The sequence below is a fragment of the Zootermopsis nevadensis genome, unplaced genomic scaffold (assembly GCF_977971745.1).
Source record: "Zootermopsis nevadensis isolate Lab colony 2312 unplaced genomic scaffold, Znev_1.0 Znev_ptg000003l, whole genome shotgun sequence".
NCBI classification, from domain to species: Eukaryota; Metazoa; Arthropoda; class Insecta; order Blattodea; family Termopsidae; genus Zootermopsis; species Zootermopsis nevadensis.
Genome location: NW_028259135.1, coordinates 16,148,599 through 16,175,551, shown reverse-complemented (window position 1 = coordinate 16,175,551; position 26,953 = coordinate 16,148,599). Strand labels below are relative to the sequence as shown.

General features: G+C 38.5%; 1 protein-coding gene and 1 long non-coding RNA gene across 4 annotated transcripts in view; one reads left to right on the top strand and one right to left on the bottom strand.

The window, feature by feature from the left end:
- The window catches only part of LOC110827892 (uncharacterized), a 167,546-nt gene that overhangs the window by 115,792 nt on the left and 24,801 nt on the right, over window positions 1-26,953 (bottom strand). The window lies entirely within an intron of this gene.
- The window catches only part of Oatp26F (Organic anion transporting polypeptide 26F), a 55,291-nt gene that overhangs the window by 4,545 nt on the left and 23,793 nt on the right, over window positions 1-26,953 (top strand). Inside the window, exons 2-4 of one of the 3 annotated variants that reach the window (XM_022059994.2) lie at window positions 4,743-4,899; window positions 5,473-5,613; window positions 11,924-12,113. In XM_022059994.2, the coding sequence (XP_021915686.2) occupies window positions 4,756-4,899; window positions 5,473-5,613; window positions 11,924-12,113 (475 nt within the window). In that variant the 5' untranslated portion in view covers window positions 4,743-4,755. Of the gene's footprint in view, window positions 1-4,742; window positions 4,900-5,472; window positions 5,614-11,261; window positions 11,339-11,923; window positions 12,114-26,953 lie in introns of those variants that run through there. The other 2 variants (XM_022059996.2, XM_022059995.2) reach the window with 2 other exon arrangements.

Genomic DNA, 26,953 nt, shown 5'->3' with positions numbered 1-26,953 from the left:
GTTGTGAGTGAGTGGTGAAGAACGACTGGACGAACATTCAACATTTTGAGCTGGCTAGTCCCGAAAACGGAAATTACACGTTAAACTGCAGTCAAGGAAAACTAAGGAAAAAAAGTGAGGTTTATGACAACAAACATTCGTCTCAGACGATTTTCAACATAATACTGACATAAAAACCAACGTTTTCTTTTTTTAACCAATGCTGGAATAAATTAATAGTCACGATACTAATTACATAAATAACCAATTAAAGAACAAATTAATTAGTGATTAACCAAATAAATATCTATCCACAACAAGTTTAGTCAATAGCCATCCCACAAACAAAAGCTCCCACCATCAATACCAATACAAAACTTTTAATCTCGCACAAACAAAAGTATCTTCCACATTCACCCCACCACCTGTTGTTACAATCACCACCACCACAATCCCGTATCTCCATAATATGTGGTATATGTAAAACTGTTTACCTTTGTAGCCAATACATTGAATGCGTCATGTCGGCAATATAAAATATAAAGAGGGAATTCGCGTACATCAACTTCGCCTGTTCCGTTGTTAAGGACGACTGCGTCATCTAGCCCAATAGTCCTTCCTGCCTTGTAGCCGCCCTGATGATGGAGGCAGCAAGGACCTCTGAAACTTTGGTAAATTTCTACCAGACTACAAGGCGCAACAACCTAGAAGACGGCCATCTTCGGATTCAACCTCAAATCGTACAGGGAGCTAACAATTCTACCTTTACGTGCGGTACCGCTTAGGACCTCCATCTTTGCATCTCTAATGAACTGAAAATGCTTACGGTTGTTATTATTCAGGACTGTTCTAATTGCTAGACTTCGTGATGCACCAGCTTAAAGACGGGGTATATTATTATATTGTTCTTAACACAATCCACTTGTGTGTATAATCTCCATCAATAAAACTTGCTACTGCTAACATATAAAACATGTTTTATAAAGAATTTGTAGGTCTGCTTAACTTGTTATTAGCCATACAAACTTTCGAAAACGTAGTCCTAATACTTCAGGATTTATATCATGGCAACTGCTTTCTCTTGATGGCGATATCACATTCTACACTAAAAAACTTCCCTTAAGAATTGTCACCACACAAAATTTGTGGACTCTGTAGCCTAAGGTCCGTATTATTATTGATTGTAAAAAACTATGAAGTACAAAGAGGAGATGACATCCAGTGTTATCAATATCACAGCAAATATCGTGAAAATCCGTCACTTGGTACAAACTTTTTAAGTTAAGAAAATCTCGCAACTGTAACGTATTCAAAGCCAGTTTGATTTTCCATCTCTATAATCTATTATTCTTTTACGTTTTATCATTTTACTGGTTTACTAATTCAGAATTTCGCCCACAGAACATAATGATGGTTCTTTATCTTCTCAGAAGATAAGGTGACTGATTTCCTAAACATTAACATACGGACATTTATAACAGAGGTACCATGTATTTTCTTAGTGGTAGGGGCTTAATTTTTAATAATGTTTAGATGGGATTCGCAATTAATCTTTGGGGTAAGAGCAGAAGTTTCCAGCTAATTTAAGAAAATGGCCCTTAAGATAGTTTGGAGAGATTACTGCTTGGGATGTAATGAGCATGCTATAGATCTTGAGGGATTGCTCTTAACATCTGAACTTCTGACGACCTTACCCTTCCTCTCGTCTCTTCACACAACCCATTTAAAGCCAGCTTCAACAAACTTGAGGATAATTTACATTAAGCCCGCCAATAGTTCTGTTCGCAGTCCACGACAGCAGGGACCAATTGCACAGAAGTCAGGAAATTTGAGCGCGGTTCAAGACATGTAGAGCTCTGAACTCCGGAATATTCCGATTAAATTTACAAAAACGTTCGAAGTTTCGTACAACTTCAATACTGTAAAACTTCTCATTTCAATGTATTACACACTCATGATAAAATAATTATTTTTAACACGTTTCCACAAACACCGCTGCATTTAAAAAATAATATAATAACTTTTTATTACAAACAAATAAAATTGGCTTCTGAAAAAAATATGTTTAATTGCCAAGCAGAAGAACGGCACGTGCATTATTACGCGACTTTTACAATGAAAAACTTACCACTTAATAAAAGTCTTAGTCTATGGTATTTCAGAACGATAAACCAAGTTTTGCACTCCGTGGTTGCAGATAAAAATATGACAGGCGCATTTGAAACAGTTCGTGTTCGAAGTCTAGAGACAACCATTTCAAACCCTGGTTACAACAATAAAAAATTAAAATTCGTGTGGTCTTTATTATCAGAAGTCAGCATCAAATCAGCCATCCGCTATCAACTCTTTAGAACCAAACCACGTTGAAAAACAACCGAAAAGATGACAACAGAAGAGGAAGGAGCCTTTTATTTAAAAAAAAAGCCATTTCAAACCTGCAACAGGACAACGTCTTTTGTTCTCTACCTCGTCCTTCGAGGCGAATTCCTCCAATTAGACTTCCACATTCTTATCCGCTACTTACGTACACATTTAACACAGCGCCTGTCTTGTGGCAGGTAGACAGCCACGTGCTACAGTCGTGTGGTTTCACAGTCTCATGGCTTTCTTCAGCCTGATCACGCGGCATTGCTTTGCAAAGTAAACTACTATTATTATACAATGTTTTGTTCGGTAGGTGAATTGCCGAATTCATTAACTGGGCCATTAACCGTTCCCACGGAACGGACGATGTATCTCGTTTGGAAACACTGCTCCTTGTGATCTGGATTTACGTATTTAGTGTGTCAGATCGGCGAAACAAGCATGTCCTACCGTCTGACCACAGCTAAAGCCAACCATTCGTGCCTTCTCAGCAACGTGAATTGTAAACTACCATGAAAACATACGATAATGGATCTTTTCAAAATAAAAGCTGTAAGTGGGTCACCACTTACTTTCTTGGCCTAGAAATTCCGTATAACGGTACCCGAAATTTCATTTAACGATTCATAAAACCCGCCATGGTTCACATCTTCAAAAACTATTCGCCTTCCAATATGTATTTTCCTGTCACTTGCATACAAGTCCACCTGAGCGAGATTTCTGCTCGTCATGACGGCAAGTATTTAGACGACTGTCTGACTGCCTGGAATTTTGCGATCAGTGACTCTTCGCCCTGATGGCTGAGGCAGGAGCAATATCTGAAACGTCGGTAAAATTCTACGAGACTACAAATGCGAAATGTCCCTAAAGACATCATCTTTATAAGTCTACTTGATGGGTTATTCCGGCAAATTTATCACATTTACAACCACGGGTTCCGTCCGACTCCATTCTGTATAAGATAGTGTAATTGCGTCATATTGTGAATATTATAACAATTATTTATTTTAATCCGTCTGATCACAATATTTAAAATTTCTTATAATTAAGATAATAAAATATCATTCATCAGTATTGACCCACACCTATTCGAAGACACTAGTACTTCTGAACATATCGGGACACTCACTCCTACATCTTTGGCCGATATGTACATCTAATAACATTTAAGAAAACAACACCTTCGCCCAAAAATGGAAAAACAAACGTAATGAAACATCACCAAAAAACTACAGAAATCATAATTGAGTTTTAAGTTCTTAGATATATTTTACACCTGATGACGGTTTTATAAAAACTGAAACATGTTGTGTAAATGTTCCGAAATGTAAATCGATCAATCGATACGGAACATGAATGATATTTTATTATCTTAATTATAAGAAATTTTAAATATTGTGATCCATTCTGTATTTAATTAGACCACTAACCGTTCTCTGTAGAAAAGAAAGCGATGTCCAGCTGTTCCTACGCTCTTAAATCGTGTTACTTAAATGTGTTATTTTAACGTTTTAGAAACATCAGTGTCTAGTTGATGGCCTCTGAAGTGCCATCTGTTTCTCGAAGAAATGTTATTTATTTTGCCTGCATTCTTGTTTCATAATCTAGTTTCGTCATCCATGTTATACCGTCACGGATTTATACAAGTAAATTTCAACCCCGCTCTTTCTTACTTTAAGAATATTTCTAAATTTGTTACATTCTGAGGCCATCTCTATTCATCCATCCAAACAATATCAAGGGAAGTGTAGATATTATGAACGTTCCGAGAACTTTGTTCCGGGACAAGGAAAACGATACTGTGGGGTTAAATAAAACAGGGAAGTTTAATAACCGCACCAAGTTCTCCGGTCAATGCAGAAGTTTTCCACATGAAGCCGCAAATTACTGCTGATGAGTCATTTAATTTCCATAGCTGACATAGTTGTGTACTCGAGGAGCTCCGCTCATGACAGAGCTGGAAGGGAACTCCAGCGTTGATTGATGCCCAGGCTGAGAGCAGTGATTACAAACTCCATACAACCGCGTTCCTGCGTGCGTGTATACGCCACCTTCTCCTTAAGATTCTCATTTTTCTCTCCTGCTTCTTCACCCCCTCCCTTTCCTTCAACTGTTTCTTTTTCGAAAAAAGTCTCTTTTTACGTATAATTTTATTCTTCTTATTCCTTACTTTTTTAACCACGTTTGGGATTCTCTCTCTCTTCTTATTTCTACTTTTCCGACACATTATCCTTCTTATGCTTTCCTTGTCCCTTTCTTTTCAAAATCTCATTCTCCAATAGAAATGGTTTCTTCGAAGGTCGTTCCGACGTTTGAAAGTTCATTTGGTGCTGCCATCTACTCCCAGGTCTTCCTGTAGACCTTTTTTCCTCTGAAATCACTTGTGTTTATCGTTTTAGGGTTCACGCACGAATGTTATCTCCAACTGAACACTTCATTCTCGTCCCCTGTTATTACCGGCCCAGCCCCAAAGACGCGTGTATCAACGAGCGAATCAAGTCGGTGCCTTATAATTCAAGTGCTGTTTCCTGTATCTTAGCACGCAACGTGAATGGAGTTAGTCATCTGTGATTTCTTTTGATGCGATGATTATATGATGAAATGCTTTGTTGTCACATAACCCAGATGGTAGAACGTTACCACACTGTGGTCACAGCAGTCCACACGTGGGAAAAAAATCTCTAAGTGGCATCTAGAGCGGGACATGGCTTCAACCAAAACTGACTCCATAAAATGTTATAACGAGAATCTAATAAATAGATGGAGGCAACTGATCAACATTGACACTCCAGTCGCTTTATTACTCGGTACATCTGGACCCAGAAGCAGATACATTTCTCAATGGGTACTTCTGTGTAGCAGCCACTCTTAACTATGTGGATGTCAGTAATTAAGCTTAACAGAAGGCTGGAAACGGACAAAACATGTGACGTAAGAACGTTTCGCTGTGCATACAGCATATGTGTGTGTGTGTGAGGGAGAGAGAGAAAGAGAGAGAGAGAATGTTTGGGTGTGAAACACGACAGCTCTAATACTAATCTTGTTAAGACTAGAAATACGGTCTCTTCACCATGATGGAAGAAAGCACTCCTTAAATGACGTGAGATGTACAAAATACACTGATTACAGGTGGAGCGAACACCATCGGCCATGAACCATCGGATGGATTCCGGTCACGTGAACAAGGGATTTTCTGCGAACGAGGAATTCGACGGAAGCATACATTTTGACACACAGCACTACGATGAAATCGACTTGAGCTTTAAGGAGGTAACATTTCAAGCAGTCCCTCTTAAGTACCACGTTCTGAAGGCGTACAGTGGGCATAAACATAACTCTTTGCAGAAAGAACTGTACCTACCTTTCTGTCTATGCACAACGCTATAAAGGCTTGTATTCACAACTAAAAAGCACCTAAAATCACTAAAATTTAAATCTGTCCCTTCGTGCTACACCCAGTCTTAAAATGCCACACAACTGGTACCTCGGCACGAATAGTAGAATGTTCATCTCTACTCCGGCATAAAATTCCCGGGTGAAGACACCCCCCATACCCACTGGTTAAATCAGTGAGCCTCCCACTACACAAGTGGTGGTCGAAACACATCACAACGGACCTACAGGGGTTCGAACTTCTGTTGCGCATTCCGAAGCCTCAGCACTCAGGGTCACCCTGCACGTAAACGAGAGGAGTCTGTCACGACAACAAACGAGTAAACTCTAGCATCGACGTTATTAAGTTGACTTAGACATTAAGACGAAAGGGGACGCAGTTTATAGCTACAAAATCTCTACCGAAGTGGAACTGACCTCAGTCAGTATACGGTACTTCCTGCAGGGGACCACGGAGGTTTTGTCTTGCGAATCAATGGATGTAGGATGAAGTGCTCTCTAGTTACCACACTGAGGCAGGATCTAGAGAAGTACTTGACATTTAAATACCGGTTCAGACCTTCTAAACAAATATTCAATTAAAATTATTAGTTTTCCTTTAGACTTTTCCTGCGTTTGTTTGCACATTGTATCTATGGTAACTTTTCATAAACTTCATTGATAAAACGCCACAGATGTCAACATAAATGACAGAAGTATTTTACAGACATTTTAAACGTCGAGAGGGCTCCCGAACAAGAACCTCTTTTACACAAGACATGTGCATAGTTGTTTCCTAACTCAAAACGTACAAAAATGTCATGAAACAAGCATATCAATAAATAACTATCGAAAATTGAAAGCCATAGGCCGGTATTCACTTGTTAATGACTATAACCCAAAGAACTTAGCTTAAAGCTACAGAATTCCTTCTATACTCTTTTATGCCTTTCGTGAGATAGAGCAACACAATTCCAAACACTGTTAAAGGAATGCACGCTAAGAAGCAGGGGAAATCAGCACGTCCCCGTATCGGGTTTCCGCTGTTCGCCACGGGGAATATAAATATTACGTCTTAATCTGAAGATGCCTTCACGAATAGCATCGCTAAGCATTCCCACACCTGCGTGACGCCTACTATCTCAATACAAACCTTCAGTACCATCAGTCATCGCGAGTTAAAGTTGACAACAACACCGGTTGTTAGCAAGCGATAAGTTACTAGAAGAAATGAATCGTCCAACCGAGTAACTTACTTTCTTGTAGAACGCGAAGGTTAGACAACGTGAACGGACATACCAGCATCTGTTGATACAAGTACCGAGCATTGCTGATCCACCACACTGTTCCGTGTTAGTGAAGTACGATTATGTTATTTAACGACTCTGTATCAATTACACGGATTATACAGCAATGAATGACATACGAATGGGAAACGAGGTTCTCTCAGTTGCAAGTATGAAGATATGTCATCTGGGTTGTACGCCGTGTAGTCTGGTAGAAGTTTACCGATCATCCTGATGATGGAGGCAGCAAAGATCTCTGAAACGTCGGTAAACTTCTACCACACTACACGACGCAACAACCCAGAAGACAGTCATCTTCAAAATGCGATCACGAATGGCGAGTAAATGTGAGTATGGAAAGAGACAGTTACGATATATCTCGAGGAATATATCATTCGCCTGGAAAGACTGAGTAATACCATGAAAGGGTCTTAGAAGAGTAGGTAACGCGCTCGAGATTTGAAGCAGATACCTCTAGAATACAATTACCGCTGCACCAAGCTGCTTGGTTTGAGTGAATGCATAAATGGACAATGTCTGGAATGTTATCCGTACTTCTACACTTATCTGCATAATGTTCATTACAGGTCTGACACAAATGTATAAGTTTCTCCATCGGAGCCTTAGGTTCGAATACAGGCCCAGAGGTCTCATAACCTACGATGTATCGTGGTTTTACTCGGTCCCGCCAGCGAAGATTCTGGGATAATGACATAAAAAAGATCGACCAAAGACGGGCACTAAGACATGAGTGCCCTAGTCTAGATTTGAACTAGCGACTGCAGTGTGTGCTGTGCACAATACCTAGTACTGAAATTAACAATTAAAGGAAAAGCAGAATTTAATCGTCAAGTCTGGTGTATAAGGTAAAATGACTAACAAACCATCTGTTCCATCTCAAATGTTACACAGTTATCACGAAACCTAATTTTACAAATGGCTTCGGTGAAATGTCTTCATTTCGCCAGATGTGCTATTAACGCAAATGAAGATCGTAAATTTCCTGTAGCTGGGTTCGCAAACATTTAAATTATATGATTATGGAACTGTGCAAGCAAAATTCAGTTATTGCTCCCTAAAACCAATTCCCATTAACGAAATATGATTCAGGTTTTGGAGATTTGTTTAAAACAAATATATTGTTTTTTTCGAGCGGATGATAACAATTCTATTTAGCTTGGGGAAGTCCACAATAGAGTCGGAAACGAGAAGCTAAGCATTTCATATGATCCACCCTGTAATTGAAATGTCAAATCCCGTGCGTAAAATCCGGTTCTTCACCTCCGTTGTGTGGATTTATTACGTGGCATGGACTGGGTGACAACCACAGCGCATGCCTGAAATAAGAATTAACAAATGTATAAATGTGTAGCCTAGTGAAATTTAGAGAGTGGACATTTTTCAGATGTGTTATTTACAATTTCCCAGAGCTCGCCGGCTTTGATGTTCATTCGTGGCTCAAAATATTCTGTGCTGTTGCAAAGCTAATCATGGCGGAAAGCCTAAAACCGATTCCGAGTATTTATTTATAGTTGGACTTTCACTTGGAAACAAAAGCTAGACAATTTCTGAGAAAATCAATAAAATTCAATTGGACCAGTAGGCATGAAAATAAATACGTTCGATAACATTTAGTGCAAACCAACCAAACAATAAATTTCATCAAAGTCCATGGAATTGTCTGTATTGAGGGTACATTTCATACAATATCTTAATAAAACACATAATTCAACAATGAAGTTCGACATTCGAATTAATTATAATACAATGATATATGATTTTTAGTTCCTTAAGGTAAATAAGAGCTACTTTCTCCTACAAATAAAGAAAATACTTCAATATATATGTACGCCGAATGCATACAGATAGAGCATACTTTTCCTCGGCATTGCGTCGTACAAATCTGTCGATAACCACTGACATCCCTATGATTTCAAAATAAAATCTTCTGTCCAATACATTTTTAACATTTTTTTGTTAAAATATCCGAGGGCGAGCAAATTAAAATTGTGTCTACCACCAAAATAATGATAGTCAGTCGTCACATTACACAATTACGAGTCTTGTGTTCCCTAGTATTGTTCCTTTACATCAATCAGGCATATCCGCATCTGTATGCAACCGTCGAAAGAGGTTTGAAAGGATTATTACGGATGGAGACAGAAACCAAAGTTTACGAAATACCATCCTCGGAATAGATTTACCTCGCCGCGAGTTCGTATTGATTGAAATTCATCTCAGAATTTGCACGCGAGGCAAAAACACTTTCTCTCCAGAACTTGAAATATTAACACATACGAAGTGTCGTTACTAGATTTTTCTGAACTGCTTACAAATTCAGATAAAATCACATTGTTCCAAAAGGAAAACTTGTAGGTTTTCTGTATGAACAGGAATGTTTTAACACTTATGGCGAGCCCTTGTCGTAGAGAACGCCATCTGAGCCTCACTTCTCCAGAGAGAAGGGATGGTGAGACCTGGTCCACTGTCAGTCTGCGTCTGGTCGTCAGAGGGTGTAGTTGTGTAGTGTGGTGGTTACTTTGGTAACGTGGTGTTGGTGGTGAGGACAGGGAAGGAAACGCGGGAGTCTGTCAAGACAAACTAATTAAAAACAAAACAGAAGTGTCATAGTTAATTTGGAGTGCAAAATTTCTGCATAAATGTCGTGCCTGAAAAAAGTTATCATCACGGAAATGAAGTGAAGAACTTGGAATAGGGGTTCTGTTTATGATCATGGATACGTTGTGTTTAGGGTCATTAAAATTCTTGTGATTTTGTACGTACGTAATCCCTACAATATTAGACTTATCAAACCTTTTCTTAATATTTATATAGGCAAATAAAAATGTCATGATTTATAATAAAATAACGTGTAAATAGAATAATATAAAAATCGATTATTTGTTGTAATTAACAAATATAACGGGAAGTTAAGTAATGGCATTAGAATGCGTAAAAATTTATTACTTTTCATATGCATCTAAACGTTATATGAAACGTAACGTACGTAAGACAGTTTTAGGAATTCTTCAAAAGTTATGTGATTTTTAGAGTGGAAGGCAGTAATCAGTTGAAACGTTGATACATTGCTGGGCACAAAAGTTCGTGACACAGCAACCGAATCTCTTCAGTTGTCTCGGAAGACAATTTAGACGCAATTTAATATTCAAGTACAAAATTCGATGTTATCAAAGCTGTAATATGACTGCATGATGTAAATCGAGAAATCACGCGATTGTCACGAAGCCAAAGAGAAAATTGGAAGCATATTTTGTTAAAAGTTTTCCTTTTCTGTCCCAACTATTACCATAAGAGAAGTGACAGTTCTCAGACAAATTCTGGGGAGAAACATCAATTTCCACCTACTAAAACATCATAAACGTTTTAACCCTCAAAGAGGGGGATAAATGAACAAACTTTTAAGAGGGGTGGCTAAGGGGTAATTCAATGACAATGGTTGTCACGCCCTACCGTTATAGTAACAATTCAACAAGAACCACGTGTGTCAGGCTCTGGCAAGAGTGGAATGTTCAAATTGATGTCAAATCGAGGAGAATATGGCGAAGTAAAAATTTTCACTCTTTGAATTTTTGTAAATAAAATATACAGAAAGTATAATAATTGATCCGAAACAGCAAATTCAGGTAAAGGGCTGTTAATACTGATATTCGTGCTGGATGGGGAAAATTACATCTGAGATGTACGGAAATAAATTCGAACACTTAGAAAATCCAGAATTCTTTAAAACAGGGAATCTATAAAAATAAAAGCTACAGTGCTACTGCAACATCTTCAAAAATTGTTCAGGCAGTGTAAATATCAATGAAATATTCAAACCTCTCCCCAAATCTTTGAAAATAATGAATCGAGATCGATTATTGAGGGGGAATTCTTTGAGATTTGATAAAAGTTAATTTGGACAAGTGTGCAAAATGAACACGTTACTTAAAATACCGGTGTCATTGAAATTACTAAATTAAGATTAATTTATTATTGAAAGAAATTCTTGAACAGTGTCGAAAAAGGGATTTTTGGAAGGTATAGGGGTATGTACAATTTTAAAAGATTCATCGTCTTTTAAGGTAGCCCATGCACAAAACATACAGGCTATCCGTGAGGAATTGTTACGCTTTGTTGTTAATAATTTTTTCGCTTCAAACGCACTAAAAAAATATGTTTTAACAAAATAATGTCTAAACTGTAAAACCACTAAATTTCTATCGCTAATCTACCCTAACAGCCGGGAATTCGTTTTTTCAGCAACGTTTTGCTACTGAAGAGGGAGCCTGGAGCAACGTTTATTCGCCATGACAGCATGTCATTTTATAAAAATACGGGTATGCGTAAGTGAATGTGAATTATTATTTAATGGCGCATTATGTATGCTGTACTCAACCCCAGTCTATGTGCCCATATCAGTATGTGCATGCGCGCAAAGAGATTAAAATATATGAAAACAGTAAACGATGCGAATAATCCAACATGTGATTTCAAGCATATGAGAAATATAATTTGAACATCAGTGACGCTAAAGTAATCATACAACATCGCACATTTATTGGACTATGGTAATTATATATACCACTTGGTTTAACTTTTCGTAACTCGATATATGCCATCTGTGCTTTCTTAATATTATTCATGCTGCGTTATCTAACAGATGAACAAACAAACCATTCAAAAATATTATTCAGAAGATGTTCGTCCTTTGAGAGAGGATTGACGCTACATACTCGTTAAATAAACTATACATAACAAACTGAGAGAGGAGAATTACGTGTATAAAAATTAATTAAACAAACAATTCTGCAAGTGGAATGAATGTCTGTGTGCCAACGACAAGAACAGAACGTGAAAGCGAGCTCTCATTCGAAGACGCTTAATTGGCTGTGAAGATGTCGACGTGTTTCTTGACTTTGCAGACCTCAGGCCACGACCTGGGCACCGTTGCAGGGGGGTGTGACGTCCCGTCTGACAAACAACGCACGCCGGAGGTCGTGGAGGACTCAGAGGCGAAATGTGGTTGGTGTTTCTTCAGGCCGCTGTTCTTGCAGAGGTACAGGACAGCCAAATGGGTTCTCTTCTGGCTGTGCTGGGCAGGAGCTGTTCAAGGTAGGAGACTACTTTGCGTTCTTCGCACGAATTTCACGAAGCAAATTCACACGGAGAAGGTCGTCCTCGTCCGTCTGACACCTGTCACCGTGTTTCACCTCCAAAATTACAGGAGTAATTTCGAATAAATTTGGTTTATATAAAAATCTGACAAAGAGGTAGCTGGCCAAATTTAAATTTGTCATTTTTCAGGTTCTCACGACACCGAGTATGAAGACGAATTTCTTCCCGGGTTTTACACAGTGTAGTCTCGTTGAAACTGGCCGACGTTTTAGAGGTCCTTACTACCGCCATTATTTAATTTGCTGCTTAAATTATATGGCTATTATTTTACAAATTCAACACAGCTTAGGCCAACTTAAAGAATCACATAATATCGTAAATGTCCGACGTTTTAATGCTTCTTTGAAGAGCGTCCCAGACATACATATAGTTCTCATTTATAAAATTAGATTATCAACGACCTCTATTGTCTGAAATGTAATAGAACTTTCTGTTCTCGTTAACTTTCCCAGCAATTTTAGTTTTTATTAAGAGATATCTATTATCATTGAAAAACAATACGTAATTTGGGCTCTGTACCGATGTTTCTCACTGCTGGGCTGTATCCTACAGCAATTATTTCGTCTTTCGTTATATTTAATCAACATAAATTCACTTGCCTATTCAGCCATTTATGTGTAAAGCAAATTACAGCGCCCTCCCAGGTCATGTCATTCTTTTTTTACAGAAAATTAAATGAAGCAAACGAATTCAATGTTTTAAGAAACAGGATAACAGTTCCCTTCCGGACACGACTACACTGAATGAGTTTACTTCGTGAAATAAACTGCGATTTTTAATGAACTTGATTCAGACGGTTTATGTTCGTTTTAAATTAGTTTCGCATGCGAATGCTGCCAAACAAAGCAGGACGGTTTTAAAGGAAGCAAACGATGTTGTGGATGGGGTAGGAGACAGCTCCGAAGTTAATTTCTATTGCCATCTGCGCATAACACAGACCTCTGACGAGGACAATACTCTGCGCGTTTATCTCAGTGGCACCGGATTTCAAGCTGCCCTGAGGTAGTTCACATATTCATTAGTTTCGAAGGGGAATCACTGCAGACTTTATTGGAAAAGGGAACGAGCTACTCCTGCCAAATCTTTACCTATTCACTGCCAACGATTTATTTCCAATACTGATTGTACATAACCTTCACAGTTCAAACACCGTAGATATATTCCCAGAAATCGGTCAATATAACGAACATGGTGTTCACCTACTGAAACTTGCTTTTCTATTACCTTTCGGTTCTGGGTTCGATAGCTCTCTTCAGTTCAGTCCGAGTCCTACACAAATGTGAGGTCTATGCATCGACCAACTTCTCCTGACAACAAATAAAAATATCTTGGGAACGTTCTACACTTGTAGGCTTTCCATCGCACAGGTTGTATAGAAAAAAGTTAACAGTTGCTCACTTAGACAATATCTCCCATAAATGTATAGAACCAGAATGTAGGTTGCAGCACTCGCCAAAACCAGCCTATTTCTACAGGGTCCATTTTAATATTATATTCCCACCTATGACTAGGTCTCCTACGTGAGCTTTTAATTTGACGGTTTTGGGCAAAGTATTGGGATGCATTTCTCACCTCTCCCTCATGCGCTAAATACTTGACAGTTTTATTTGGCGTTGATTTGAGCACCCTAATAATTAGGCGAATAGCATAAACATCTTCATTACGTAGTTTTGTCTATCCTCCTGTTAGGCCCAAATATTCTGCTCAACACTTAGTTATCAGATAAAATAACTGGTGTACAATAAAAGTGACAATTCAGAAGAGAATCAGTAAATAAAGCGGCATCACGCACTGCAGCAAAGGTTTGTTAAATAAATATAAACATGTCAAGGCAACAGCGATTTATCAAACCAACAACAGCACCGGAGAAGAGGACTAGATGTCACTGCTATTACCACATTTTGTAGACTCCTGGTAAATGTGTGAAAATGCGTTTGAATTCAAAGCGCTGCTGCACACGGGGAGAAATATTTCACTGCACAATGAAATACAATGCTTCAACATTACTTTTTATATAAGACATGGAAATTTATACAGAAGACAAATTACACTTTAGTGCCGAAAGAAATAAGATTTTCTATCCCCTTATCCCGTTCTGGGATATGATTAGCTAAGACAAATTAACCACTGGTAGCATCTGTTACATTACTTCGATATCGCGAGTTTGATAAATGGATCCTGCAGAGTGGCTGAGGCTTTCATGAAGGGCCAATTCGTATAAGTGAACCATTCACGGCGTCTCCATAGCAACCACGAACATTGTTCTAACGTCATATTCCGCAGAATTATATATATATGCTGTTCTTCCTAACACCTGGAAAATCTCAGGAGAACAAATACTTGAAAGTTCTACGCTTACATTGGGCGATAATATTAAAATGAATATTAACAAATTGGCTGTCAGGATGTAGAGTGAATATATTCGTAAATGGGTCGGATTAGTATCCGTTGACGTGTGCTACTTAAGTTAAGACTGATTAATTTCTAATGATATAACAAGAATTGATTCAGTGCGTTCAGAAAGTACCAAGAGATCAAAATGGGTCGTCGTGCTGTTGTGGCGGTGGTTCAGTGTAACATTTTAGAGATTTTCATGTTTGTATAAGCGAATGCTAAGTTATTGCCTTAAACAGGTTATAACTGCATTAAGAAAAATGTTCTCAGTATGTATGTACCATTTTGTTTTGTTATATACTACAACGCTCTGGCGTTAGATACGATGAACTGAGCCAGCTATGATATTAACTACAAATGCTTCATTCCTTAGAGATTAAAATTCGTCATTTCATTAAAATTTCAATTAAAAAGTAATACGATACCTTCGGCAGCAGAACCCCGACGTTCAACACTGCTAATGACATAGCAAGCCACTGGATTCGACTCAGAATCAGTGTCATTCATTTCCCGTTCTCAAAAATTACTTTCCTCATATACAACTTCCAGCTCTTCAAGTTCGTTTCCAAGATACTCACCCCCACCCCCGGCCACAGAATTTTGGAAACATAGTATGTTACCCCACCCGAACAATCCGCTCAAACAACAGGCGTATTCGAGATTTCAATATCGTAACAAGAGATGACCTGCAAAGTTTCTCGTTTTGGGACGCCCTAAAATGTTAACTGACATCCGCCTTAGGTGTAAATATTTTCTTCAACACTTCTCAAATACTGTCATTTGGTTCCTATTAGACATCAGACTACATATTTTTATGAAACCTGGAGTGAACGTCACTCCTGTAAAGGCTTTCTATCCACCAAATTCTTCGTTACCCTTCACTAATAGCTTTAACGCAGAATCTAGCCGTGGAAGGGATGCACCATTTCACTAAAACTAAACTACCCTTACTCCGAGATCAGCCCTTAACTTAGGGTTGAGGATATGATAATGTCCTACTTGGTCAGGGCTATCGCACACCCCCAGAAAGGACCATGAAAGTTCGTGTAGTTATGGATGTCCCATGATCGTAAATAAGAAATGCTATAGTTCGCGACTGTAATCTTGAGACTTGCGGGGTGAGGAAGTGGGCTGAAGGTGGAAGGAGGAAAGACAGCGTCTGCCTTTAACGCTACGGACTTCCTGCATTCCTTGCAAGTCTCAAGATTACAGTCGCGGACTGTAAGTAATATGGAAGTAAGTACTGTCAAGTAAACCGGTCTCTGGGCTGTGATTACAAAGGGTAGCTCTCGAGCACAGCTACGATAACCTGCTCTGTGTGGCTCTGCACAGTGCCAAGTCATTAAATGATGGATCTAAAGTACCGAAATATTAGCCGGAGAAAAGGAACAGAGAAGGTGTCTTTCCTACACATTCTGTTAAGCGTTTCAGAAAGGGTGGCATATTAATTTTAAAATATAGAATCTCTGTTATTGGCTGTTAATTAATGTGGAGGGTGTAAAAGTGATGGTGTTGGTGTTTGTTGTCTGGCGGCGAGCGGTAGATGGCAGTGACAGCATCATGATTACATTAGCCGGGCCTGTAACTAGGGTTCCATAATTGAGAATTCGCCAGTCGGAAAATGAGATTTCCGGAAGAGACGGAGAACAGGCCACGGCTCAGCCAGCCAACAGCACGTACGCGGATGGAAAGAACGAAAGAAGTGAGAACGAAAAAATCTAAGGTCTATGAAGGACTGCGTTCACAGAGAAACAAAAGGAAAAAGCAAACCAGGGAGAAAGAAACAACGATAAGCAAAACGTGAGAACGACATAAGGGAGTACAAAGCAAAATGAGAGCTGAAGGAACGTATCATGTACACTGAATGAAATAAAGGAAAATGAACGCGTTACAAGATATACAAAATAATCCTAAAAGACGGATAGTACAACTGTGTCAAAGAAAGAGACAGGAAGAGAGAGAAAAGAGTAAAAATTAGAAGGAAAAAATGCTCCATCGCACACAGTGAGACAGAAGAAGTGAAATGTTTTATAAAAATGGACGAGGTTCAGGGCTTTGTGTCGTGTGGAGCTTATTTATCACCGGATTTAATTAATCCGTTAACTAATACGCCTGACGGTAATGAGGCTAGCGAAGCCTGACGGCCTCACAAACTGCGCGCAACAACAAGAAACCAAACCGTGCAAGTGAAGAACACTTTGCGACACGGCTTGAGATTTCCGGTTCTCACAGCGGCGAGCATGTAAATGGCTGTCTTCTGAAATATTGCGCCGTGTAATCTGGTAGAAGTTTAACGACGTTTCTTAAGTTCTTACTGCCTCCATCATCAGGGTGTGGTCACTCGTCACCCTGATGATGGAGGCAGCAAACACCTCTGAAACGCCGGTAAACTCTTACCAGACGACACGGCGGAACATCATCATCATAATTCTTGTACCACGAAAAGTCTCAAGAGGCTCGCCCTGAGAGGACTCGAATTGGATACGTCTAGAACATGAAATAAAAATTTATTAATGTTACTGAGTATGTATTTTTCAGAGGGGAGCATTTACGTTGGACAACGGAATAGGAAACGATGGAAAACAGGTGATTTACACTTGTGGGTGTTTAAAGTTACGTGGACCCTCCACATAATTAGAACATATCAGGCCGACTAACAATTGGTAACGGTGGTATCAATCATCAGGGCTATTACGACCGACCACGACGCTTTTTACACACAATTTTTCTTACAGCGATACACCTCTGGTGCTTAAATTCCAGCGAACCTTCGACTAGTTTTACGAAAGAGTGAGATACGGCTAGCAGAAAAGATAAATTTGCCTGTGTCGTGAAGTTAAAAAGTTGAAAATGGAACCACGGTTCCGGAAAATTAGACGTAAATACGTCTATACGGAAAGGAAGTTTATATATTGGCTTTATTCTAAATATTTCCTTTATACATGCTTTACAATTGAGTAAAGTTTGATTAAGACATTGCTTATTTAACTTGAATTAGTTACGCTTAAGATGGGTCTGTGGCAGCTGAATGTAATGTAAAGTAATGTAATGTAATGAAATGTAATGTAAGGTAAGGTATTGTAATGAAATGTTTTATATGTAACAACAATGCCGAGTAAACAGATGACGTTTTCTAGGTAACATAATAATGCAAGTTACACTTTTTGCCGAATGACACTGACCCTAAAATATAGACGTATTTACGTCAAAAACCAGACGTACATTGGCCGCTTTATCCCCATCCATTGGATAGGAGTCTGGGTGTACCACAGAGCCAGTCTGGGCGTTGTGGCAATGAGACACATGTTTGCCCCTGCCGTAATGGGATTTCGGCAGCCTAGCTTGTTGCCAGGATGCACAGATGCAAGGATACTGAAAGTGAACGGGCAAGAGAGAGGGGACGGGGACGAGAAGTTCGGCCACCGAGCCCACGATCAGTAATCTTACAGTCTCCACGGATACGACAAATCAAACGCTTTAATATTATGAACTAAGACACATCGCATAAAAGTATTGGCTGTCCTGCTCAGAATTTTTCTTAAATTACACGTTACTGTGGAAGTATACCAAATGAAAATAAAATAAAACCCAGTATAGAAAGGCCCAATACGTGTATCGACATAGAAGTCGATTTCGAAACGACTTACTGCTGTTCACTCTGTAAGTTTGTAAACTCACGTTGTTCTCAGCCACGTTTAAATACACTGTTTACGCTATCTTGTATGGGTTTCATAACTTAAGACTACTAATTTCCTCACAAGTAACATAATGACCCGTCTGGCCAAAGACAAAGTTCCATTACCAAGTTAGAACATGCGCTGTATTAACTGAAAATATTACCTAGAGCTGAATGCGAATTTCGAACTGGCACATGAAAATGTAAACTGTGTCTAGGGTAATTTGAAACACGAGGATGAAATGTGCGGGGTTTGAGGCAGGTTAGAAAAATAAGGAAAGAAAGATGACGTAGGAGTCCTATGCGTAGATGATGAGATGATAATATTAAAACGGATCTTCGAGAAATAAGTGAGCGTGTCGTTATTAATAAATAAGCTCTGAACACAGACGAATGGCGAGCTTTTATGTACATGGTAATGAACACTCCGGTTTGGAGAGCCCCTTATTAGCTGAGGTCCTACGATATTTTCGCAGTTAACTCGCTTTAATGCACCCCCCCTTCCTTTATATTATCCTTGAATTTCTTCCCTTACAGAGTTCAATTCAAATTTTGAACCCTTCAGAGATCTAGCGGCCCTTGAATAAAGTTGAAGATTGCCTAAAAATCTCCGTGTCAATGAAAGCTCATATATCGCAAGCTTTTAACTGAGTGACAAGGCGACATGGAGAGTCAAAAAATTCAGTTACGAGTTACAGCAGAAAATCTGACAGCCATTTTATTGAAAGCGAGCAGCAACTTTATCGAATTCCCTTCAACTCGGAAATGAAACAAGAAAACATAACACTTCACCAAATATCACGTAACTGCGTTTCTGTTCTTCTAGTTTAAAGTCGGGACAAAAACAAAACATATTTCTTCAAAAAACAATAAATATTCCTAGAAAAATGGTTTATAATAGAAAAAGGGACGAAGAAATTCATTCTTAGTTTTCACAATGCCCATTCTTTTAAGTCAGATTAATATTCTTGTATTAAAAACGAGCGTTTTATTTATTTAATAACGATTATTTCTGATGATAAAGTGTATGCAATGCGTAGTAAGTGGACACGACGATGATTCTCATGTCAGGGTGATAAGTGACTTCATCACGCTTTCAATGGCGGACAGTTAGCAGATGTTAGAAAGTTTAACGTCGACTTACAAACTAACGAAACATGAAAGCGTCAATGCCACCAAGGGCCCAGTTTTACTCACGGTTCACGCGTTCCTCCTGCCTCATCCGAAGCTCCTGTTCTGGCATCAGGTGGACGCCGCTGGAACGTTGACGAAAATCACTGGCAAAGTTCATCACAGACACCAAACGCACCGACGCGATCACAAAGAAAATTGTCTATAACGTAACTAGTCACTTTGTGTAACACCACAACGGCAATGCGAGTTCACAATTGCATCATCGGAATTTACAAACATTAGGATCTTCAGGCCCTCCTTCACTGTTAACCTCCGATATGCCTATATGACGGCTTTATGCTCGGGGATGCAGTCTCATGGCGTGGGAAAATTTGACAAACGCAAACATTCCATACCATTCTTTACTGTCTGAATGCCTACCAGTGCCTCATCATTCGATACGTATTGTGAAGTATCATATAAAAACTATCCCTAACTCATCATCTTCACCGAGTCTCAGACCCCTGCAAGTTTTCGTCGAAACAATTTTTTTTCATCTCATTCTATCGTGCTTAGATTCCTAGCTACAGAAAAAGTCTTCCTTGGATTCGAACCTATGAGAGTTTTCGGTGCTGTGACCTTTGTTACTGCTATTCCTTGCCGAAACAAAAAAATTGGTCTTGGCGTAGTTTTTCTATCGTGTTTAGTCTCCGAAATACAAAAACCATCACCGGGAATCGAAGCCAGGATAGTTTTCTTAGTTGTGGTCCTTGTTTCTGTATTATACGTTTTGAAACAGACAAATTATGGTTATAACGCCGTTCATCTGTCGTGCTTAATTTCATAGCTATAGGAACCGCCCTCACCGGGTATCAAACTCAGGACACTTCTGGAGTTTTGACTGTCCATTGTTCTCTTTCTGGCTTCAAAGAATGATAATTCCAAGTTTGGTGCATATCGGTGAATCGATTCTCGAGCTATAAGCTAACATACAAACATACCCACAATTTGCAAAAAGCTTATTCGTTTATGAACTATGTAAATTTGACAAAGAAATCGGTAAATGTACGTATTCTATATGCCTATGCATACGCATCGCCTGGTTCTATGGCAAAACAGCACAATGTGCCCGTCATACAACGTTCATTTACTTTCGCGTCATAAAATCAGTGCTTAATTAACCCGTTTACTATACAGCTGTAATACTAGTGAATAAAATGTAGAGCTTTTGACATTACTCTCACGTTTTCAACTCTGCAGAGAAAGCAACAGACAGATCGAAGTATCAGGAGACCAACTCGAGCAGTGAAATGGGGTAACTACTAAACCAGACGCCGGTCACAGAGGCCAGCGTAGTCTGGGGCGCGAGCCTTGATCTCTCAGACACTGGAACCCTGAGTCCCCCAATCCCACTCAAAGGCTGTGTTGTATAGGTAGAAAGCGCTTTGCGAAGAGCCGATCAATCGTGCAAGGAGTCCTATCAGATCTGTAAAAAGATTAAGGAAACACCCACGTGTGAGGAGACCAAGGTCCTTCAAGGACTGTAGAGCCACTAATAATAATTAAGCTCGACATGAAACTACTTATTATCCAAACAAGTTACCTTCCAGTAGCATCAAAATAATAACGTGTATTGCATTATGCTTTTCAGCGTAAATTTATGGTCATTTAAGTAATTTTTACATTATAAATTCGAAAGTAATATTATATTTATGGTCTAACTCGTCAGAGCTTATTTTATTTTAAATGAATATGTAATTAAAAGTGGAAAATGTCTAGTTAATAGTGAAGATATTTTTCATATGCTCAGATTCTGAACTGATTGGCCTTCAGACCTCCTTATTTAAAATCTTGAACCAATTCTTGAAAGATTCGGTATTATTTTTGCATATATTTTTATTCCGTATTGAGATACAACGGGGTTATATTTGACCTACACGATCAGATTTGTCATGTAAATCATTTGCCTCAGAATTCTGTCTAAATCAACTGAATAGTTTTCGATGTAAAAAATACAAACTAAAACTCATGACCTCCCTCTTATACGTTCAGATATGTAAGGACTATAAAAAAAACACGTTGCGTACCTGAATACCACCAACATGTTCTAAACGACGTATTAATAAATCAATAGTTCGTCGGTTATCAAAACCTAATAGACATTTTAAAACAAATTATATTCATGTATATTCCCCGCCATATTTTGACTAAGATACCAGTAAAATTTGGAACAACTTCACAATATGGAGGACATGTAATTATGAGCCTGCTACGTTTTTCTCTATGCTAGAGAGATCAGGTCATGGTGTAGTTACAATTAGTATGCTCATTGTCTGATGTTCAGAACAAAATACCTTTGGTAAAATGGATCTATTTCCGTTCTCATTTGGAAAACGTAATAGCTACTGGGGGGAGCTAACTCAAATACAATTGGTCACCATACTGAAGATATGTAGGGCCTACACAAAATTAAATTTAAAAATACTTCAGGCAGAACAAATTCCTAACAGTAATTCGTAAGAGAATTGATCATGAAACGAAATATGTTAGCTTCATAATTTAGTAGATGGAAGATGACCGCCATGTTCGGAAACTCAAGCCAACATAAAGTTCCTAGCAATTTCTACGGAAAACAGGAAAACACTTCTACACATAATATTGCTTATTCAACGATGTTTCAATGTTATTACTTCACAATACTATGTAAGGTAATCACGTTCACAAGTTAGTAAAACTATGCATATAATCTCCTTTCATTCCCACTAAGACTTGCTTTACATCGATAACATGCAGAACGAGTCGTTCTAATCACACGCATGTCCAACAAAAACAATCGAATAAATCCAACATCTTACCGATTACATTTAAGTATATAAAGTCATAGTATAAATAACTAGTAATGGGTTTTAATAATGTAACTTATAGTTGACGCAACCGGTTTTATCACACACTCACAAAAGTAACAACACAGAAAATCTCCACGCTAGCAAACCTACGTGGTACTCGCCGGAAGTAACGAATGCAGGTGTTCACCACGGATTACGCGTGGCTACTTGAATCAACTGAGCCTCCGTATTTCATATCGAAATCGAATTCTTTATTCTCACATTCTCTGCCGTCGTTGACGACATCTATTGACTATTCTTTTTAATGGATGGTTCCTAATTCCACCACGTGTAAATAACAGAGCGAAGTGGATCATGAATTACAACTGCTTGTATTGACACAGTAGCGACTGGGCGGACTGAGTTCTAATCCCAGTTGGAGCATTAGAGTATTTAATCTGCTTTTCTGACCTTGTAAAGATATAAAGGGGTGGAAATGATCAAACAGAAAAGTAAAGTATTAAAAATATATTAAAATTAGCCGTCAATCACAAATATAATATTATTAAAAGATTAAAATATCATTTTAACGTTCCCTATCGAGTACTCGATTTACATGTGGAACTTACACTACATGTTTCGGCTATATATAGCCATCATCAGGTGTTATGTATTTAAACTTATCACTGAATTACTGATTTTTTACTGATTTTAATGATTTTTTGTCTTTATTTTCATTAAAATCAGTAAAAAATCAGTAATTCAGTGATAAGTTTAAATACATAACACCTGATGGCTATATATAGCCGAAACATGTAGTGTAAGTTCCACATGTAAATCGAGTACTCGATAGGGAACGTTAAAATGATATTTTAATCTTTTAATAATATTATATTTGTGATTGACGGCTAATTTTAATATATTTTTAATACTATATAAATCACAATATGAAGCATCTACAATATCTTAGAAAAGTAAAGTTTGAAATGAAGGTAGACCAAAGAAGGAAAATAGAAGAAAATTAATAACAAAAGAAGAGCAAGAAGAAACTAAAATGGAGATAAATAGTAAAAAAAATGAAACTCCGTCAGAACTCTCGAAGAAAAAGTTTTTATAACGAATCTAAAGTAAAATACTGTTTTAAAATTGAGGCGAAACGGGCGTTGGATTACGTTGACCTTCCATTTCCTTGCCACGTGTTAAATCCTGGAGATATACTGCACTCAGCATCACCATGGAAACAACGGAAGTGCTTTGATAAACACCGCCTAAGGTTATGCTATTGTTTTGCTTCGAATACATTTCAGCCTTCACTCGCAACACACGCATATGCGTAGACAGAGATTTAGTGTCTCATGTACCTGATTTTATGTATGGAGACGGATATATTATATTAAGGAAATTGAGCCTTGTTCATGTTCCTCCAAAAGGATTGGAAGGCTTGACGGCCGTTTCGAGGTTCGGAGGCTTATTTGGTATTTCCATCTATAGTTTGATTTTCCTATGTCTCTTTTATTTGAAACTTAATCGATCTTGTCCCTTTGTGCCCTCTCCAAATTAGGTCTGATTAATTTTATACTAATTATATATGTGTTTGTAATCTGAACATTATTCCTTCATTAATACTCTGTCTTTTTGAACATTCTAATAGCAACAACCTAAGAAATCTACGTGGACTTCTTTTGTAATTTTCTCTCATGTAATTAATCGTTCGGTTTAAAAAATGAAGGCATTTCTTCACTACCTTAGTAACATGGTGTCAGTCGTGTTTCAATGAGATTCCCATTTGTGTGTGCTTGTAGGGAAACACAGGAACGAGAATATACGTTACTAGAAAATTACACGTCAAGAATGACTTATGAATCTTAAGTAGTACTTAAAATATATTTTTATTGTAACACCTAACAGATTAAAATCGTTGTTGTTCTTGGTTCAATTAAAGAATATAATACGATTTAATATGATGCAAACAGTGATTTTAAAGTAATGATCATAAACCAACCAACCAATCAAAACTTACACAGTGTAGATGCTTAATCCTGGAATTAGTATAAGCAGCAGTTAATAATTTTTCACGTCCGTACGATAACCCTCGGAAATCACCTTCTTTGAGATTTCTGATGGACCACAATGGTTCTCAAACTGTGGTACCGGTACCCCTTAGATTACCAGAGATGCTTTCCAGGGGTACCATAAATCCTCATTCAAGAACGTAACTTACATCATTAATTAAACACAAAACTAATGGACGGACCTTCTTGAAACCTGACGTAAGTTCAAACATTTTCCACATTAAAACTAATTTAACCAAGCTGTACTATGTACTCTTTTCTAGCAATACAAATTTAGGTTGTGTTTTTTCCAAATTTCTTTTGCATGGGGTACCAGACTTTTCTTTGACTTAATCAGTGATACCAGACACAACAATTCTGAGAACCACTGGTGTAGAGCAACATTCAACGAGCCATAGATCCAAGGACTGCTTTCTCATGCCTCACACCAGCAGATGCTAGATTACTGGATGTACCCTTCTTGAAAGAACTTAGACACAACTAGAATCCTTCATTTGTTAATGATGCAGGAAATGTGTGGACTGATGTGTTGTGGGTGTATGGCACGTGACTATAATAAACACGGTCACAACACACTCCAAACAAGGAAATAAGTGACGTCATCTCATAGAGGAACCAGACCTTCTGCTTAATGATTATAAATTGATAACAATACTGTAATGCTTAGTCGTATAGTGTTATTTATGTTTCCTTACGTGCTGTGCCCCGGGTATTGGTTGGGAAGCCTGAGGAGAGGAGACCTCTGGGGAGACCTAGACGTAGATGGGAGGATAATCTCAGGCGGGATCTATGGGAGATAGGAGTTGAAGGAGACTGGATTTTGTTGGCCCAGGACAGGGCTTTGGTTAATTCGGTGATGAACCTTCGGGTTCCATAAGCCATCTAGTTGGTTGGGTCCACTATTTGGGAAGCCTGAGGGGAAGAGACCTCTGGGGAGACCTAGACGTAGATGGGAGGATAATGTCAGGCGGGATCTATGGGAGATAGGAGTTGAAGGAGACTGGATTTTGTTGGCCCAGGACAGGGTCCGGTGGAGGGCTTTGGTTAATTCGGTGATGAAACTTCGGGTTCGGTAAGAAATCTAGTTAGTTAGTTACATTCTGATAACGCAGTGTCGAAAAATGTTTTCAATAAAAATCATTGATCTCATTCCTACACCGTCTATTTTATGTCGTGTACCAACTTTTTGTAGGATAATCTGTTTTTTATGAAAGTGGCACATGCCACTCTCCCATAAGAAATTTAATCGAAATTAGTTGTGTTTTGAAAATATAACACACGCGCAAACCGACAGGAAGTTATTCCTATTATGGTTCTACGTACGGAACACACAGACCTAAAATAATCACGATTAAACTCGCTGTTAAAAAAACAAAACGTTTTGTCAATATATCATACACGGAATCACAGCTGTGCGAACAGAAATATTGGGTGGGTATTTTGAATGTTGTTCCCTATATTAAGGCGTGCTGAATGTTGTACGCCAATTTGAGTACCAGACAATCAAACCGCGTTTATAATTGTAAAATGAGGGTTTAAATGTAAACTGTAATTGCTTTAATGTTTTAATTGTAAGTACTGTGATAGCTTTATTTATAAAATGTTGTTAAGGTGTTTGTTTGACTCCACGAATGTAACATGAAATGTGAAGTTTTAAAAGTAATTCCTAATAGAAACAATCGTGTATGAGCAAAACTAATGCAGACCATTTCGTATATAAAGGGAAGCCGTGATAAAAGTACACCTTGTGAATAAACATTTGAAACAAAACGTTCATTAAGGTAATATAATTTTCCGTCCATTTCATGGTGTCAGTTTCTGAGTGTGTGTCGCATCGCGACTTTCAAATTGCACCGATGTGAAAGTCAGGTCTCATTAAAAACAACGAGAACTCCGCAGCTGCAGGGAAACTGTTATGTTTATGAGCCATCTTCCCCGTTTATGCCATCCGTTGATTAACAGTCCGTTGTTTCACTGCTTTACACATAATTAAAACAACTGAAATCCAGCCGCTTTGTATTTCTACCGCCGTATTCCACAACATCGGCAAAGCTTCTGAGCAGTTCATGAACTGTAACGAACTCTGTATTTGGCCAGCATTGTACCCTTATCTATTACTGACCCTGCCAGTAGAACACAAATGTTTAAAACTGCCCAAACCACAGTCCGCCACTGAATACGATCCTGAGCCAGTTACATCCACCCCCGACCCTAACAACCCGTCACCCAACGACCCATCTTAATATTATCCTTCTACTTTCATAGAAGGTCATGATTGAATGGTAACTGCTTCGTATACGGAACACCCTAGGTTCAGTTCTCATCCCGGAAACCGGCTATCCTGACTGGGGTTTCTCATGGTCTTCCTCAGACCATGCTGTTCCTTCCAAATACAAAATCATCATACATCATCACTTTAAAATATGTGCGTAAATTACGGAGTTCAGAAAGCGTCGTTAAATAACGCAAGAAATAACTTCCGGTCGGATGCTCACGGGGTCTTCTGGGTTGTTGCACCCTGTAGTCTGACAGAAGTTTTCCGACCTTTAAGAGGTCCTCGCTGCCTCGATCATCAGGGCGATCGCGTTTGTAATGGTGAAGTGGCGTGTTTTCTTTGCGGTATGGACTAAATTCTTAAACATTATTTAGACGAGCTAAGACTTCAAAGGGTTAATTAGTTTTTGTTTCAATATTATA